We start from the raw sequence: 17,749 nt of genomic DNA on the forward strand, positions 1-17,749 counted from the left end.
CAACGATTATAGGGACCGAGGCAATTCACATGTTCAGGTTTGATTCTTCCAGGGCCTCATCCTCGAAACTAAGTTCAGGCTTAGCATGGCAGATACACATCTCCCACCTCATCCCCCATACTGTGTCCAACTCTAGGGCTGGAATGCCATGAAAAGCCATCTCTAGTCAAATTTCCCCGTGGTAACTCTCTCAGGTTTGTATAAAAGTTGGGCTTTTGCCTCCTCTCCCCCTTTTGTTTGCTCGTTTTGTTTTGTTTTTACTAAACTGGTATTTGGAAACTTCCCGTGTTCGCAAGGATTTGTCACTGAGTCTTGTGTAATAGGAGCACATCGAACCACTGGTCCTAGTGTGTTTGCTTGTACAATGCAGTTGGTAGATGAGGGGGGTCCCTGAGATCTCTTCTCCACCTTCATGGTTATATCACAGAGCAGTCTGCCACTAGGTAGGATGGAAGGAGGCTGTGGTGCTGTAGAAATACAATTATTTCTAGAGGAAAAGAAAAACGTTTGGGCTGGAGAGATGGCTCAGTGGTTAAGAGCACTGACTGCTCTTCCAGAGGTCCTGAGTTCAATTCCCAGCACCCACATGGTGGCTCACAACCATCCGTAATGAGATCTGATGCCCTCTTCTGGTGTGTCTGAAGACAGCTACAGTGTACTTATATATAATAGATAGATAAATCTTAAAAAACAAAAAACAAAAAAACTCACCAGCTCACCCAGGTGAGAAACCTATTAAAAAAAAAGAAGAAAGAAAATGTTTTGAGCAGAACATTGTTAAGTTACACAAAGAGTGAAAACCCTAGTTGAAGCAGTTGATGGAGAAAAGATGGTACTTGGAATAAGACAGAGCATCCTGTAGCACGCCCGGCATCTTTCCCAGGTATGGCAGTCACTGCACAGACCTTCAGGCTCAAATGCTAGAGACTTCTTAGTGACCTCACTTATTTAAAAATGAAATTAAAGTTGATCTTCCTCCCTGGTTATTTGATATTCTTTTGATAATAAACATTTATATTTATTTTTAGGTTTAATTCTATTGGGATATATATGTATATATGTATATATATGTGTGTGCATATATATATATATATATATATGTATATATATATATATATATATATGTCTTTGTTTTTGTGGCAGATATTCCTGGTTGTCAACTTGACTATATCTGGAATGAGCTACAATTCTCAATTGGAGGGCACACCTATGATCCAGATCTTGAGGCTGGAAGACACAAGTTTCCGACCTGGATCTTGACATGGAGATCTTGAGGTATAGTGGCCACTGAAAGCTTAGGCCCAGGCAAGGTAGTACATGCCTTTAATTGCAGGAGACTGAGGTAAGGATATCTCTGAGTTCAAGGTCAGCCTGGGACAAAGCAAGTCCCAGATCAAGGCGTGGTGGTACACACCCTACCCAGGTCATTCTTTCTGCTGGAGGCCTACATAAGGACATTCATTGGAAGAAGGAAGATTCGCTCTTCTTCACCTGCTTGCACTTACTAGCCAGCACATCTGTTGGAACCTACTTCAACAGAAGAGCAGCTCAAACAATTAGCCTTGTGGGACTGAGCACTACTGGATTCTTGGACTTCCCATTCACAGCTGACCATTGTTGGGTCAGCTGGACTACAGACTGTAAGTCATCGTAATACATTTCCTCAATATAGAGAGATATTCCATAAGTTCTATGACTCTAGAGAACCCTGACAAAAGCAAAATAAAAAAATGTATTTATTAAAACAAAATGTGGTCAATGTAAGGAGCCTTCTATGACTGCTGGGCAGTGGTGGCTCATGCCTTCAATCCCAGCAGAGGCAGGCAGATCTCTGACGATCTCTGAGTTTAAGGCCAGCCTGATCTACAGAGTGAGTTCCAGGACAGCCAGGACTACACAGAGAAACCCAGTCTCAAAAAATAAAAATCAGACTTTCGGGGTTGGGGATTTAGCTTAGTGGTAGAGCGCTTGCCTAGGAAGCGCAAGGCCCTGGGTTTGGTCCCCAGCTCCGGAAAAAAAAAAAAAAAATCAGACTTTCGTTTGTTTGCTTAGATATTTTCTGTGTATTTGGATGAAATATTTATCTATGTTTTAATTTTATTTTATTGAATTTTAATGAATAATTTGAGAAATATGTTAACCCTGGGGTGAAATTAAGCAACATGTTAAGAAATAAATGATCAGATCGAGGAACAAAAGAAAAAACAATTGAAAATATTCACTGGCTAGTCAAATAGTCAACTGATAATTGACGGTTCTTCGATGACAGTAATTCCTGGAAGACTTGAACTGAGAAAAGGTCTTTGGAAAGTTGTTCTTTTAGGAAGAGAATTCTGGTCGTTGTGGAACATGGTCACCAATACCCGTTTCTCCATCCTTTAAATGCTTGTACCCTCTCTGGATGTGGAGGCAGGAAACTCTGTAGTTCAGGATCACAGCCAGCTACTGTGAGTTCAAGGCCAGCCTGGGATATATAAGAACTTCTCAAAAAACCAAATATAAGTTTTTCAAGAAAATATTGGGGCCCGGGCTGGGGATTTAGCTCAGTGGTAGAGCGCTTACCTAGGAAGCGCAAGGCCCTGGGTTCGGTCCCCAGCTCCGAAAAAAAAGAACAACAACAAAAAAAAATATCGGGGGCCCAAGAATGTCTCTTTAGTTTTCAATAGTCTTAGTGTAATAACTGGCACCAGGGGCGAACGATGTCATATACCCTTGAAATAGATGCCCAGACAGCTGCATAAGGAGTCACCACACCTATGCTCTTTGTGATAGCCAAGTTATGGGCTCAGCTTTGGAGCATCCACATGAAGACAGGGAGGTCCTCAGTCATTTTGGCTCCTCCAGCTGAGTTCTTGGACATGTAGGTGAAACTACCTTGGGCATTCCAAAGCCAGACAAACTCACAGCTGAATAGACCATGTCTGTCCCTTGATCACATCTGTGGGGAAAGGAATTGCCCAGTCATACCTTTCCCTGAGAATTGTGGGAAAACAATGATGGTGGCTTCAAGTCACTGGATCTTATTGTTGTGAAGCGATAGATAATTGAATTACCTATCAAGCACCAGTACGGTTAACTTGACTTTGTGTGCTGTGAGGAGGTTGCAACAGCTCAAGGATTCAAGTTCTCAAAGCTGACTCTTCATAATGAATGTGGACCCTGCTGGCCAGTCATTGCTCTATGCATAAGGCTTAGAATAGAAGGAGTGCATAACGGCCCCAAGTGTTTGTTGATTGATTCATTATAAGAATGGCAGTAAGGGCTCCTGTCATCATTAGCTTCATTTAAGCAGATTTGGTCTGTTTTCTTTTCCAAAAGGGTACTCCTTCCTCCAAAGCAGTGGATTATCTAGAAGTACTGTTGCTCTTGATTTCCTTTCAATGGCACTCCTAAACCCAGACACACATGGGCTACTCTGAAACATTTAGTTTCTTTTACTAGAAGTGTTAAAACAGCAAACTATATTCCTTAGGGCTAGAGTTGGAGTTAAGACCAAAGTAGACGATCCAACAGTCAGAGTGAACAGAAATAAAATTGTTTCGTGGCCTGGAGACATGGCTCAGCAGTTAAGAGCACTCACTGCTCTTCTAGAGGTCCTGAGTTCACAAGGTGAACCACATGGTGTTCCCAGCAACCACATGGTGGCTCACAACCATCTGTAATGGGATCTGATGCCCTCTTCTGGTGTGTCTGATGACAATGACTGTGTGCTTATATAAAATAAATAAATAAATCTTTAAAAAAAATTGTTTCGTGTCACTTACTGACTGACAATTTCTGAGTACCGCATGGACACACACAGTAGAGGTCTGGTCTGCTCCAGGACACCCAGTTCAGTCTCTGTTTGTCTGAGCCTAATGATTTCATACAGAATGGCTCTTGAGACAGGAAAGGTGACAGAGTGCCATTTGCAAAAGTGTTGGGAGAGTTTCAGGGCCTGGGAAGCTTATATATAGGCATTTGACATTTTCTCTTGGAATACAGTACTCGTATGACTCACAGAGGTGTTTTCTGAAAAAATGCAGGAGCAAACTGTTTAAAAGAACAATCGAGGGGTGGTTGGATGGCCCAGTGGGTAAAGGTGTGTGCCATCAGACCTGACAAGCTGTGTTGGATCTCCAGAAGTTACGGGGTGAAGGGAGAGGACAGACTCTGGTAAGTTGTCCTTTGATATGCACAAATGTGCTGTGACCTGTGCCCACATGCTGTCATGTGCTTGCCCAATCAACAAATACATGTAAATTAAAAATAAAAACTAAGAGAACAAAAAAAAAAAACAACCCAGAATAAGAAAGAGGAAAGCCTTCAGAACTGCAAAGAACAGGGCAGTTTAATTTCAAAGCCAAGTATGTTATCTAATCCATTATATCCTATTATCTAGACAAGCATTTTCTAGATAAAAATAGAGATGCTTGCTTAAGAATTAAAGCGCTAGACTGAGCTCTCTTGTTGAAGGGTCAGAGATGCGGGAAAGGAGAAAGGCGCTACAGCAGCAGAGTGCTCACATGCAAGATGCTTTTGCACAGAGCCTGTGACAGCACATCAACTATTTATACTATCCACATCCCGTTCTTGGTGTCCCACTTATCAAAGAAACCAAGAGAGAATTTTCTTCGGACATCTTTTGGGTGTAGTAACAATACAGTTCTGGAATCAGCTGTTAGAAACTATAATTAAAGCTGGTTTATCATACTCCCTAATTGTTCTATATAGTCAGTCTCCCTGGAGCTTTGCATAATTCTCCCTTTGTTATAAGCTTCTGTTTCTCCCTAGGGTGTTTTGAATCCAGACAGGTGAGGAAATGAAGAACTTGGAAACCAGTGTATTGCAATATCTCTCTCTCTCTCTCTCTCTCTCTCTCTCTCTCTCTCTCTCTGTGTGTGTGTGTGTGTGTGTGTGTGTATTTAAATATTTTCTGTTGTTCTCTGTCCTGTCCTATTCACATCCTTTGAGTGGAATAAAGAAGTGAAAAACACCAACATTTTTTTAAAAAGGTTGCACTGAAACATACTTAATGCTGTGAAAGGAAGTGGAGGGGCTGGAGAGATGGCTTAGCAGTTAAGAGCACAGGCTGCTCTTCTCAGGGTCCTGAGTTCAAATCCCAGCAATCACAATGTGGCTCACAACTATTTGTAATGAGATCTGATGCCCTCTTCTGGTGTCTCTGAAGACAGCTACAGTGTACTTATATATAATAAATAGATAAATCTTAAAAAACAAAACAAAACAAAGGAAGTCGGTATTTTTTTTTTTAGAAACTCCCAACAAGACCTGATGGTGTCAGCTGATGTCAGAGGGGCCACACACCTGCCCACTCTGTGTGTCTGCTCATTCACCATTGGAGAGTAGCTGAGCCGGAAGCACAGAGAAGCAGCTAGCTGGGTTTCAGTTTTCTTCCCTCACTTGGTGGTGCTTATGGGCTGGGGTCATGTTCCAGGACTTCAGTGCTACAATGTGCATCCCTGTGCTCTACAGTGATGCTCTGGAAACAGAAAGGGATTCTTTTTCCTCCAGCCAGGCATCAGGAAGGGTAGGGATGAATGTCTTTTTCTTTAGAGGATGATTTCCAAGCTTCTTAGACACTCAGAGGAAAGTCACACAAGATGCCTCCAGGGAAGAGGCAAAAGAAGCTTAGTGACAGGGACTCTGGGGACAGGAACATATGCGGGCCATTTCCCCTCTTCAACCTACTTCTCTTGATGGAAATTCATCCTTATTTCCCCCACCAAGCAGTAGTAGACACTCTACTGAGCACAATTTAGGTTTTTACTACGTATCTCAGCTAACACTTTGGCATTGGGGATTCTGTGTAAAACAGATCTCCATCTTAGATTAGGCTGTGTGAGTAAAATTTATTTACATCTTTAGAAACCAAATAGAGCCCTCTCATCTATTGCTTTGAGATGGCTCTCATTGGTCATCCCTGCAATCCCTCCCTCAACTGAACAGAACCTTGCCCTCAAACAGCCTGCAATAAACATCCAGGCTTTCTTAGTTGGGGCAGCTAATCCTGCAGAGAGCTCTTTAAAGGATGCATCTAAATGCAAGGTTTGCGTAGCTTCAGAGAGCTCTAATAGAACTGTAAATATCCCTGGTTTAATTAGCAGTCCTGCAGTTAGGTAATGGCCCACAGCTCTCTGAGCCTGGCCTCTTGAGGTTTCTAGGCTTCAGGGGCTGCCTGCAACTATGCCGTGGACATAACGAAATTTTCTTTCTCTTATACTTCATAAACCCTCAGCTGGCCTTTCCTAGACACCTACTCGCAATTATTGCAATACTCATGATAACTGATTATTATTCTCCAAATTTCTAAAATGACCCAGGGCTTCAGCTTGGGTCTCAGGTCAGAAATACTTTAGAACTCAAATTGCCACCCCGAGAACTAAGTCTCCTGGGAAAAGAACAATAAGGAAGAAATCCCTACCTACATCGGAGTTGATGTCATTTTTTCTCCAAGCTCAAGGTGATCGCTTGCTTTGTGGCTGGCTGGTGGGGGAGGAGGGGCTGTGCGCTAGTTATCAGCATTTCTGAACCAGCTCTCTCAACCGCGACAGGTCAGCCAATCCCGGCAGTAAGCTTTTACTTGACAGGTTCGTTCTGGGCTGACAGCCATTGACTAGGTGCTCAGATAAGTCACTTGGCTGAGTCTACGGTAGGTGGGGCGCGCTCACCAGTTCAGGGGCAGTGACTGGAAGTTTGTTGCAACATCGGTAAGCCCAAGCAGCCAGCAGCAACAGGAGATACCCTTTTGCCCCACGAGTACAGATCTAGAAAGGGTTCACCTCATTAAGCGGAGATGCGTCAAACCCCCTAGGGCCCTGCCTTTTCTCCCACGGTTGGGAACGCGCGGTGTGGGCAGATCCAGAGCAGAAGTCTCGTGTCCCGGCCTTCTGGCTAGCTCTATGGGTTACAAGCGAAAGGGAGGAACAGCTTGGGGACTCTCAGCGTCAGCGTTCACAAACCGGCGGCGGCCAGCAGAGAGGGGTGGCGGGGGCACGTGCTTGGATGTGGCTGCTTGTGTAACCAGCTCCCCAGGCGCTTGGCCCCGACAGCGCTCCTGCGGACCGCTCGTGGGTGCTATTCTCCGCTCTGACTCCGAAGAGAGGGGTTCAGCTGCCTACACGGGGCATGGGGTCCCGGAAGATCATCTAATAGAGAAGAGGGGACCAAGCTCCTGCCTCAGGAGCACACAGATAGGGGAATGGGAATTTGGAAAGTTCCCCAACTAGGACCACACGTGACCTCCTCCTGAAAGTAGTTCCGACTGCGGCTCATGTATCCTTCCACCTAGCCTTTGAGCCCTCCCAGGCCTGCTCGCCCCGCCCACTCGCTGGCTGCAGCTTCCGACCGTCCCATACTCCACACCCGGGCTCAGTAACCGGGTCCTCGAACGTGCACCGTCCGACAGGGTCAGAACTTGGCCACCGCGATCCAATTCTGCCGGGTTTTCTTAGCGGCCACGAAGGGGGAGGGGCGGCTTATCTCCTAGAAGATGGAGCCTGACTGTGATCCGGTGGACCTACCGCTGCGGGGAGCTGCGGGGCTCTTCGCCGGGAGGTGGAGGGGTGTGTGTGAGGTGCACTCTATTCACGGAGATCCACTTTGTCTACCCAGGGGTGTCCTTTGGGCCCTGGAAACTCAGGGGCAGATGTCAATGTACACGCCCCGTATGCACAATCATCATGCTTGGCTGGGAGCGTTCATCTTTCGGGCAAATGAACCCAGCTGCCTGGGAAGCAAGAGGCGGGGCAGGGAACCGGAGCCCGATGAGGTGACCCACGCGGGAGACACAATAGGGGGTTGTTCTTTGTGCAAAGACTGACACCTTGAGGACACCGTGGGGGTGAGGTGCGCTGTCTAGGTAAAGACTTGCCGCCGACAAATCCTAGGAAGCACTGCAATCTGACCACAGCGCAGGGCAGGGCGTGCAAGCCGCTCGAAAGAAACACAGGGACCTACGCAGGAAGGGTGAACCTGGCCCTGAGGTTCCTAGGGTGCTGACCAACGCGGTCAGCTAGTCCGATCCACCTGTGAGCGGTCAGCGATCCTGCTCCGCGCACCCTCGCTCGGCCACAACCTGCCCTACCCTTTGCCGGGTCTCTGCGCTGAGGCCGAAGCCGGCGTAGCTCCAGGAGCGAGCCGCGGCCACACTGGGCATGCTCCGCGGCGCTCCCCGCCCCTGTCCCACCGACGCCCCGCCCCTCCCCGCCCCGCCCCTCCCCCGGCTCGGCGCCCGCCTCTCGCCTCCCTCCGGCTTCGGAGGCGCCCGGCTCTCCCGGCTGGGTGGCGGAGGGGGCGGGCTGGCCGGCGCACGGTGATGTGGCGGGACTCTTTGTGCACTGCGGCAGGATATGCGCTTGGGCGTCGGGACGCGGCTGCGCTCAGCTCTCTCCTCTCGGAAGCTGCAGCCATGATGGAAGTTTGAGAGTTGAGCCGCTGTGAGGCCAGGCCCGGCGCAGGCGAGGGAGATGAGAGACGGCGGCGGCCGCGGCCCAGAGCCCCTCTCAGCGCCTGTGAGCAGCCGCGGGGGCAGCGCCCTCGGGGAGCCGGCCGGGCGGCGGCGGCGGCAGCGGCGGCGGGCCTCGCCTCCTCGTCGTCTGTTCTAACCGGGCAGCCTCTGAGCAGCTTCGGAAAGAGACGGTGGAAGCCGTGGGCTCGGGCGGGAGCCGGCGCAGGCTCGGCGGCTGCACCTCCCGCTCCTGGAGCGGGGGGGAGAAGCGGCGGCGGCGGCCGCGGCTCCGGGGAGGGGGTCGGAGTCGCCTGTCACCATTGCCAGGGCTGGGAACGCCGGAGAGTTGCTCTCTCCCCTTCTCCTGCCTCCAACACGGCGGCGGCGGCGGCGGCACGTCCAGGGACCCGGGCCGGTGTTAAGCCTCCCGTCCGCCGCCGCCGCACCCCCCCTGGCCCGGGCTCCGGAGGCCGCCGGAGGAGGCAGCCGCTGCGAGGATTATCCGTCTTCTCCCCATTCCGCTGCTTCGGCTGCCAGGCCTCTGGCTGCTGAGGAGAAGCAGGCCCAGTCGCTGCAACCATCCAGCAGCCGCCGCAGCAGCCATTACCCGGCTGCGGTCCAGGGCCAAGCGGCAGCAGAGCGAGGGGCATCAGCGACCGCCAAGTCCAGAGCCATTTCCATCCTGCAGAAGAAGCCTCGCCACCAGCAGCTTCTGCCATCTCTCTCCTCCTTTTTCTTCAGCCACAGGCTCCCAGACATGACAGCCATCATCAAAGAGATCGTTAGCAGAAACAAAAGGAGATATCAAGAGGATGGATTCGACTTAGACTTGACCTGTATCCATTTCTGCGGCTGTTCCTCTTTGCTTTTCTGTCACTCTGATAACGTGGGAGTAGACGGATGCGAAAATTTTCTGTAGTTGGGGTGACTATAACGTTTAATACTGGTCGCGTTTCTAGATCGTGTATTTTCTGTCTCTTCCAGTGTATTCAACCTAGGGAGTGTTCGGCTAGACGGAACTCATGCCTGCTTGCAAGTGTCAAGGCACGGATTGGTTTCTTGTCGAGCTCTGTGGTTTGTTCTTAAAATCTATTGTCCGTTAATGCAGAGTACTGTACACTGGATTAGTCGGCTCGTCAATCGAGCCTTCTAAATGAACTAAAAAAAATAGACGCTGTGGTGTCGTGCATATTTCGATTAGATCGTGACTTAGGCCCTAGATCTAGGGTATAGATCAGATTAAAATGAAAGTCCGTGCAGCACGTAGGCATATTGCCTCAGAATCTTGCAGTGATTTTTTTTTTTTTTTTAGTTTCCTGGGTTGCATTGGAAGATTTTTCTAAAATGTGACTTGTGGACTGATTTGCATAACTTTATAAGCATGGTCATCTTCAGCCTAGACCGTGCACATTTGAGGGTAGAAGTAGGTTTGTGTGTTTAAACTGAGGTAATTACAACTTTGGAGCTGCATTTAGAAGTTTTGTAGTTTGAAATCAATAGTATTATTGGAGCTTTTAATAGAACTTTTTTAAATTAGACTTTCCTGATGGGGCGTGGGATAGGATATGAAATTTGCATTTCAGTAGTATGTTCATTCACTTGGCCTTGCCATACATGATAGAATGGAGATGGAGTAGTTTTTGATCCCAGATGATGGTGTCTGTGGGAGTTTAGGGATGCTGTGTCTGTATGGCAAATGACTGCAGAGGTTAAACTCAGCTCTCACGTGAGATTTAAGGAGTAGCATGAATTTGCTGCTTTTTTTTTTTTTTTTTTTTTGGTTTCAGGTGCTCTGACCCGTTGACTTATCTGTGTGTTTTACCCTGTTTTGTGTAGAACATCAAATATAATTTAGCCAGCTAATAGCCAGACATACTGGCAAGAATGGATCACCATCTCCAGACTGTAGGTATGCTAGCTCTCTGCATACAGTAATTTACTGAGTCAGCTTGTTGAATAAGAGAAACCCAAGAATTTTAACGGCGTAGAGTCGTGATCGTCTAAAAGTTAGGTCTTTGTACTTCAAAAGTTCGTGGTTTAAAGCATTTACCGTTGCAGTTTCAGGTATGGCAGGGGTAGGAAAGAGAGGCCTCCTCTTTTGCAGAGTGGGAAGTATTGACAGAAATTGAGAGGTTTTGGGAGGCCAGTGTGTCAGGTGTGTGAAAACACAAGTTGCAGGTCTGAAGAAACAGCCTTTAAATGATTGGGCCTTTTGTTACAACCCAAAATTTTGTTATGTGACAAGCATTGAAGTGAACAGTAAGTATTTAGTTAAAATTATGTAATTGCGTAATCAGTAATAAGATATTCTTTGCAAAAGGTATTTCTTAGTTACTATTAGTAGATATTTTCATAAGATAGAAGGACAGCAGCAACTTGTCTATACATGTCCGGCTAATAGCATTATGGGACACTTTATTTATTGAAGAAAAATTTTCACTTGGAAGAGGTTTGATGGATTGCGTTAATGGTGTAAAAAGCATAGCTAATTTTGATGGAGTTTTTGTTCTGAAATGAAGATGAAGCTCACTGAAGAGCTGGCTTCACAGAGGCTAATTTTCTTTCAAGCTAAAAATACAGTTTGAGAGGAATCTTTAATTTTTGAGTTTGCATTAATTGAGAAAGCTTCACTCAGGGTGAACTTGACCCTTCTAAAAGATAATTGGAGAAAATTCCAAGTTGTCACTTGCTTCAAGGCAGTTTACTGTTGGTACAAATTAATGATAGTAATCTTCATCTAGAAGGAATAGTCAGGTACCTATTTAATTAAAAAAAAAACCCACATTCAAAGAAAGATCTAGAATGCCTGATAGACTTCTCGAAGCTTCCAAAGTACACTTCTGCTTTGCTTTGCCCTTCCCATAGGACTTCAAGATTATTTTGTAAATTTTTTTTTAGTATGAGAGTGACGTGATTGCAGTTCCTTATTTGATTTCATAGTGCATGGGCTTCTGCATGTGCAATTTATGTGGCTTAGAAATCCAGACCTGTACTTTTAGTTATGGTATGCATAGAAAGCAGTATCAAATATTGCATCAAATGACTAATAACACTTAATTTCTAGAGCTGTGGTTTGATTGAGCCCAATGTTGATGTGAAAACGAGTCAGTAGGGGAAAAGTCAGTGCTCTTCCGAGAGGGGTGCTCATATTAGTTTTGATAAGCCAGAGGGCTTGCTTCCTCATTAGGGTTTTCTGTGTTTGGGGGCAGGGATTAAAATGATCATTGAAGATTCGTGCTGGTCAGTGTTGGCAATGAGGTTGGCCAAGTTAAATTCCATTATGAAAGTAATAACTTGGCTACTTTTATTTGCTGAAGGCAAAATTGAATTACTGTAAGAATTTGTTTGGTTGGATATTATTCTTAACAGTATGGAATGTGAGAAAGCAAGAGTTAATGTCTAAAGGACATGGAAGGTTCAGACTTCTGGTACAGCCTTTTTTGTTTGGTAGATATACTTTTCAAACACTTAGCACAGGAATATTAGTACCTCATAGCGAGAATAGTGATTATTATTAACATTAGCTGTTTTGTTAAAGGCAAGTGATTGTTGCAAGTAATTATGGTTTCCTTTTTAAAAGACTCTACAATCTTTATCTTGCCTTTTTCATAGACATTTGTGTTTCTTTCCTGAAAAACATGACTAGTATAATTTGCAAATATCAGTGGGTCAAAAGGAGTAATTTTCAGTTACGTATAATTCAGTATAAGGAAAGGAAGTTTTATTACTGTCAATTTTAAAGTTTACACAGCAATAGAGTGATGTAGACTGAGATTCCTTATAAAATATTAAAGATTAAATGATTCAAGTTAAATATGATGATATATAACTTGGTTAATTTTAGACTTACATTTAGAAATTCGTGGCCTTTAAAATTTTTATTCTAGTAACTGGAGAAAGGCAGATAGTGTATTATAATTTTAGTATGGAACATTATATCTAACTTATAATTACATAAAATTTATAAGTAAGTATTATGAAATAGCTTACCTTCTGGAAATGAATTCAGTTCTTATTTTCAAATGTTACAACATGAGATTTGTCTTTTTTTGCTGTTAGTTTGTTTATAGCTTGACAGCATTTAAACAATTTTTAAACCACTTCTAAAATAGTCACTTTGATAACTTGATTAGAAAATTGTGTAGGAAAAAACAGGAAGTTTGAACATTCATTTTAGTAAATACTCAGTTTTCAATATTTTCGTTTATGTCTGTTTTTAGTAAGCCCCAGAGGTAGTGTCTTTATGTTGATATATATGTAACTTCAGAGTTGGCAAAGATGAGTGTAGAATCCTGAGTGTAGAGGTCCGTTTTTCATTTCTGTAGGTCTGTTCCGCCTTAGAAGTAGTGTGTTCTGTGTTCCATGAGACACTGTCAGTTATTAATACAGCGTAAGTTTACTTGATCGCATTTTTGTTTTTTTCCGTAACAAACTAACGGCTCATAAAACAGAAGCTTCACTGCACAGAGCTGGGGGCTCAGGTTTTGCTCCCTTTTCTTCTCCTTGTAGATAAACTTGATTTTCAGAACCAGCATTAGAGAGTTGGTTTTGTGTTCTGCTCTTTTGAAAAGTTACAGGATTTGTTCCAAAGATCATGATTTAGGTATGACACTGTGGTTATATCAGAAGTAATTTCTGTAAATACTAAGTTTTTTGTAGTTGTTTTGTATCTTAGTCTTGAAATTGCAGTTGCTGTTGGGAGGTACCAGTGATGTTGAATACAGATGAAATAGCTTTATGCTGCTAAGGATTTGCTGATCCTTTTTTAAGGGCCTTGCTATTGTTCTGTAGCTTTCTCGGTTGGGTGCTTAAAAGTGTCTCGATGTGGAATGATGGTTCTCTGGTGCTGAAGGTATTGGCAGAGATGAGATTAGGATCCTGGGTTTGTTGTGCCACCTTCTCATTTTGTGCTCTGCTATGGTTGCAGAAGGGGCTCTGTAGCAGTTTCAGCTTCCAGAATAATAATTTGTACTGGAACAAAAAGCCTGAACATTATTGTCAGAGTAAACATGTTTAAGGAATGAACTGATTTTGCCCGGGAAGTTTTAAGTTTGTTCAGAATAGTCAGGCACACTCTTCTATCGCACCAGTTGGCATTAGGCCATTTGTGGACATCTTTAGAGTACTAGATTTTATGCTTGTTGGTAGTGTTAACTTTGGAGAGATGGGAACTGCAGTTGCACCCACTAATAACCTGTTTGTGTTCAGTGTGGAAAAGTTTGTGAATCTGCCGTGTTTGTGTAATTAGTTATAATCAGAAGCCAGTGCATAATATGAACAGTGACTCTAAGGTAAATACTGGTATCTTCTATGTATATGTAAGTATCAAGTCAACAAACTTACTATTCTGGAAAATGGGTTTTCTCCTTAAAGAACAGACTAGACTATTTTGGAGGCCATTTTAAAATATGATTGTGTCTTTACATTAAAATATGGTTGGTCTTATCTACACTCTGAAGCTATAATTGTTTATCTTATTTTTAGGCAGACAGGGCGTTTGTGCTATAATCTTGGCTCTGGCACAGAGCTAGATAACTATGCTATTTAATTTCTCTTAGTTTTACTTTACCTGAAATAAGGGAAGGATAATGGTACCCACCACAAAAGTTTATCTAGCACCAGCGAGGCAGGAGGCCATTGCTAAATCCTAGGTGAGCCTGCACTGACTGCATAGTGAGTTTGAGGCCGACCTATTGTTCTCCACCTGAGTTCCAAGCCAACTAAGTAAGGCTTCAGTGAGACCCTGTCTGATAAAACAGTAACCAAATCTCACGAGTAATCCCTGTACTTTGGTGCTTACCTCATTGTAAACACTTAAGTCATAACTACTGCGCTTAACAATTTCTGATCAGTCATGTCAATGTTTGCATTTTTGTTTATGGGGGTGAGCAGGGTTTGTTTATGAATTTGTTCAGTTTGAGACCTGTCGCCATTTTAATTGACTAAAGCTATTACCTTTTATTTTAAAATAGGGGAATTCTTTTAGGAACTGAAATGTCTGATTTTGCTGTTCACTCATAGAGTTGCTCAAAGCAACATCAATCAGGCTCATCAAAAAGTTTGTTTTCTTCTTTTAAGGGAACAGGTAAACGTTCTTAGTTTTCGCATAATAAATTTAAAAACTATCTGTTGTAAGATTAAATTTTCTTAGTATTCAATATAGATGAATATAAATAGCATGGCATATTTATAATATATGTGTGTGTGTATGATACAGTGTATAGGCTTATATGATTTATAATACAGATATGAGTCAGAGTCTCACCACGGAGCCCTGCTTGGTCAGTATCATAGTTCTTTTTCACAGAGAATATTCCTCACCACTAAGAAATAGGACTTCTAATGCATAACTAAGTCAGTTATGTAAACTCTTACCAGTAAAGGTATATTAGCATTTCCTTTCTGTCCTGCCAGTTCACATTCATTATGGCAGACATGTATATGTGTGTGTATATATGTGTGTGTGTATTCAATACAATCTGCAGTGAACTAGTATAAGAATTTAAAGTTAGTATTTTTTTTAACGATTTATTTATTATATTTAAGTACACTGTCACTGTCTTCAGACACACCAGAAGAAGGCATCAGATCTCATTACAGATGGTTGTGAGTCACCATGTGGTTGCTGGGAATTGAACTTAGGACCTCTGGAAGAGCAGTCACTGCTCTTAACCACTGAGCCATCTCTCCAGCCCTTAAAGTTAGTATTAAACCCTGAATCTTGCCCTCATTTCACACTAGGCCAGGATTTTCAGTATAACTAGAACTTGGAAATGGGAAGAGAAAGCTAAAGGGTTTTTTTTTTTTTTCCTTCCCGTACTGTATTTTTAAAAATTACTCATTTATTTGGGATTGGGAATGGGAGGAACTGAACAGGGCACAAGTGTGGCGTTCAAAGGACAGCTTTTGGGAGCAGGGGAATGGCAGTCAGGTTGTTAGGGTAGCAGGGAGGGCCTTTTAGTCCACTGAGCTATCTTAGAAGCCTACATGCTTTTTTCTTATCAAGGGGAAGGAAGAGAGGAGTAAACTTAAAGCCCACCTACATGATGGACTAGTTATTCCTGTGTGGGTCTTTCAGATGGTCCATCTTCTTAGGCATGGAGCGCCTTCATTTCCAGGGTTGTCTCTACTTACTTATTTATTGTGAAATGCAGAGCGGATGCTGCTGTGATTTTTTTTTTTTTTTGACTGAGCTTTTTCTGAGTAATTTAGCTGTGTTTTTTGTATAATCCATTATAAAATTGAGTTGCATGTCTTGATATCTGAACCTACCACATTGTCTGAACCAGTTTCTGTCTTTCTCTTCTGTCTGTATATCTGTACTCTAAGACAAACGCATAGGTGCTGTATCATTAGAGCCCTGCAGGACCACTGACTTTTGTTTCTTTAAAAAGTAATAGCATTCATGTAGGTTTTCAGGCTGAAAGTAGACTAGTTCGTTCCCTCCCTCCCTCCCTCCCTCCCTCCCTCCCTCCCTCCCTCCCTCCCTCCCTTCCTTCCTTCCTTCCTTCCTTCCTTCCTTCCTTCCTTCCAGGCAGCCTTGATTTGTATGTTTGCTTTTGAACCTTTGAGTAGGATGCAGTTACTCAAGATTTACATAAGGGTTTGAATTCTGCTCTGAAACAGGTTATCTTTTAATGAGATGTAGTCCTAAAAGTGAATCATAAAATCAATATATGTGTTTAACATTAGAAGCAAATGTTTGCTTTGAAACAAATGCAGCTTTTTTCCATTAAATTTTTTTCTCTTTAATGAGATTTGTTTTTTGAATATTTGTTAGTTTTAACTAAATAGAATTAAAATTTTTCTTTTACGTTTAGAATGAAGTTTAGGGGAGATATTAAGTTGTCTTTAGGACTCCGTATTACATTATCCCCTATCAAACAAACCTTAGGTGTTATATTCCGTGTGTGATACGTGTGTTTATAGGCTAGCAGTCAACATTGGTGTCTTCCTCTTTTGTTTGCTGCCTTACTTTTGGAGACAGGGTCCCATTGAACCTGGAGTTTACCAGTTTGTCAAGCCTGTCTTCTGTCTCTGCCCTCTAGTGCTAGGATTACCTTGTCCACATCATATGTGGATATGCACCATTGTACATGGTTTTGACATTGGGTCTGACCTCAGATCTTTGTGCTTGAATAGTAAAGTGCTTCATCCACTGAGCATCCCCTGAGCTCCAATGCTACACTCACTGAGCTAATAGTATTTACAGGTGCATTATATCAATAGACATATAAGACCTAAATAGCCTAACATGCAAAATACATTGTAGACAAGGCCCAGTGATTTAGAAAGGCAGCCTGCTAGAATGCAGAGAACATGGCCTGGAATTAGGCAGGCCCCAGATACAGCCTAGATTCCTGCCCTAGTTTCCATCTTTCTTTTTCTTTCTTTCTTTTTTTTTTTTTTCTTTTTTTCGGAGCTGGGGACCGAACCCAGGGCCTTGCGCTCGCTAGGCAAGCGCTTTACCACTGAGCTAAATCCCCAACCCCGTTTCCATCTTTCTAATGTGAGGTAAAGCTGTGATTGTAGGTGCTTGTTTTTGTTGATCTGAACTTTTGGTCATGTCTGGAAACATTTTGGTGAGCATGGTCATACCTGAGGTGGCAGAAGGCTCGCTTGTACTTAGTAGGTTGAGGCTGTTATGCTCTCAGACATCTGCAGGCCCTGGGATCTGTTTAATGCTAGAGGAAGTGTCTGATATGTAGGTATAGTACCTTTGCCTTAGACTGTGGACCCAAGGTCAACTGCTGGTGGGTGGTAGAGCTGGGTCCACTAGGTTTCCTGACTATTGTTTCTTATAAGACCTTTGTCCACTAAAGATATCCCTAATAAGGACAAGATTATTTGACGAGGTCTCATGTCTTTTAGCCGATTGTGGGAGTTTGAACCACTGCTGAAACGCTGCCCGTATGCATCACTGTTCTGAAGAGGATGGGGGTGGGGGATGCATGGTGGGTTTGCAGTCGGGTGTTTCGCTCCTTGAAGCGGAGGCAGGAGGATTGTTTTATGTTTGAGGACAGCTTGGGCAACCTCATACTACCCTGGAGTTCTAGGGTCAACTGTGTCTCAATGGGGAGTTACTCTGCTTGCTAGTGTGGTTAATGTCACTGTTGTCTGACAGCTTCTTTAGTCTTAGATTTTTGTTTTTTGGTTTTTTTTTTTTACTCTAAACCTTTGTTTCTTTGGATGGGATGAAGTTAAATGTGCTCATGCAAAGGGGTAAATTTCTGACAAGGAATAAGAAAAAATGTGAAATTTTTCCAGACGTGGAGAATGGGGCTGTCTCTACTGAAGTTC

General features: G+C 43.7%; 1 protein-coding gene across 1 annotated transcript in view; it reads left to right on the top strand.

Moving 5' to 3' along the window:
* Positions 1-8,346: 8,346 nt before the first annotated feature.
* Pten (phosphatase and tensin homolog) overlaps positions 8,347-17,749 on the top strand; it is a 66,624-nt gene continuing 57,221 nt past the window's right edge. Inside the window, exon 1 of the mRNA NM_031606.2 lies at positions 8,347-9,285. Coding sequence (NP_113794.1) covers positions 9,207-9,285 — 79 coding nt within the window. The 5' untranslated portion in view covers positions 8,347-9,206. The remainder of the gene's footprint in view (positions 9,286-17,749) is intronic.

This window comes from Rattus norvegicus, chromosome 1 (assembly GCF_036323735.1).
Source record: "Rattus norvegicus strain BN/NHsdMcwi chromosome 1, GRCr8, whole genome shotgun sequence".
NCBI lineage: Eukaryota > Metazoa > Chordata > Mammalia > Rodentia > Muridae > Rattus > Rattus norvegicus.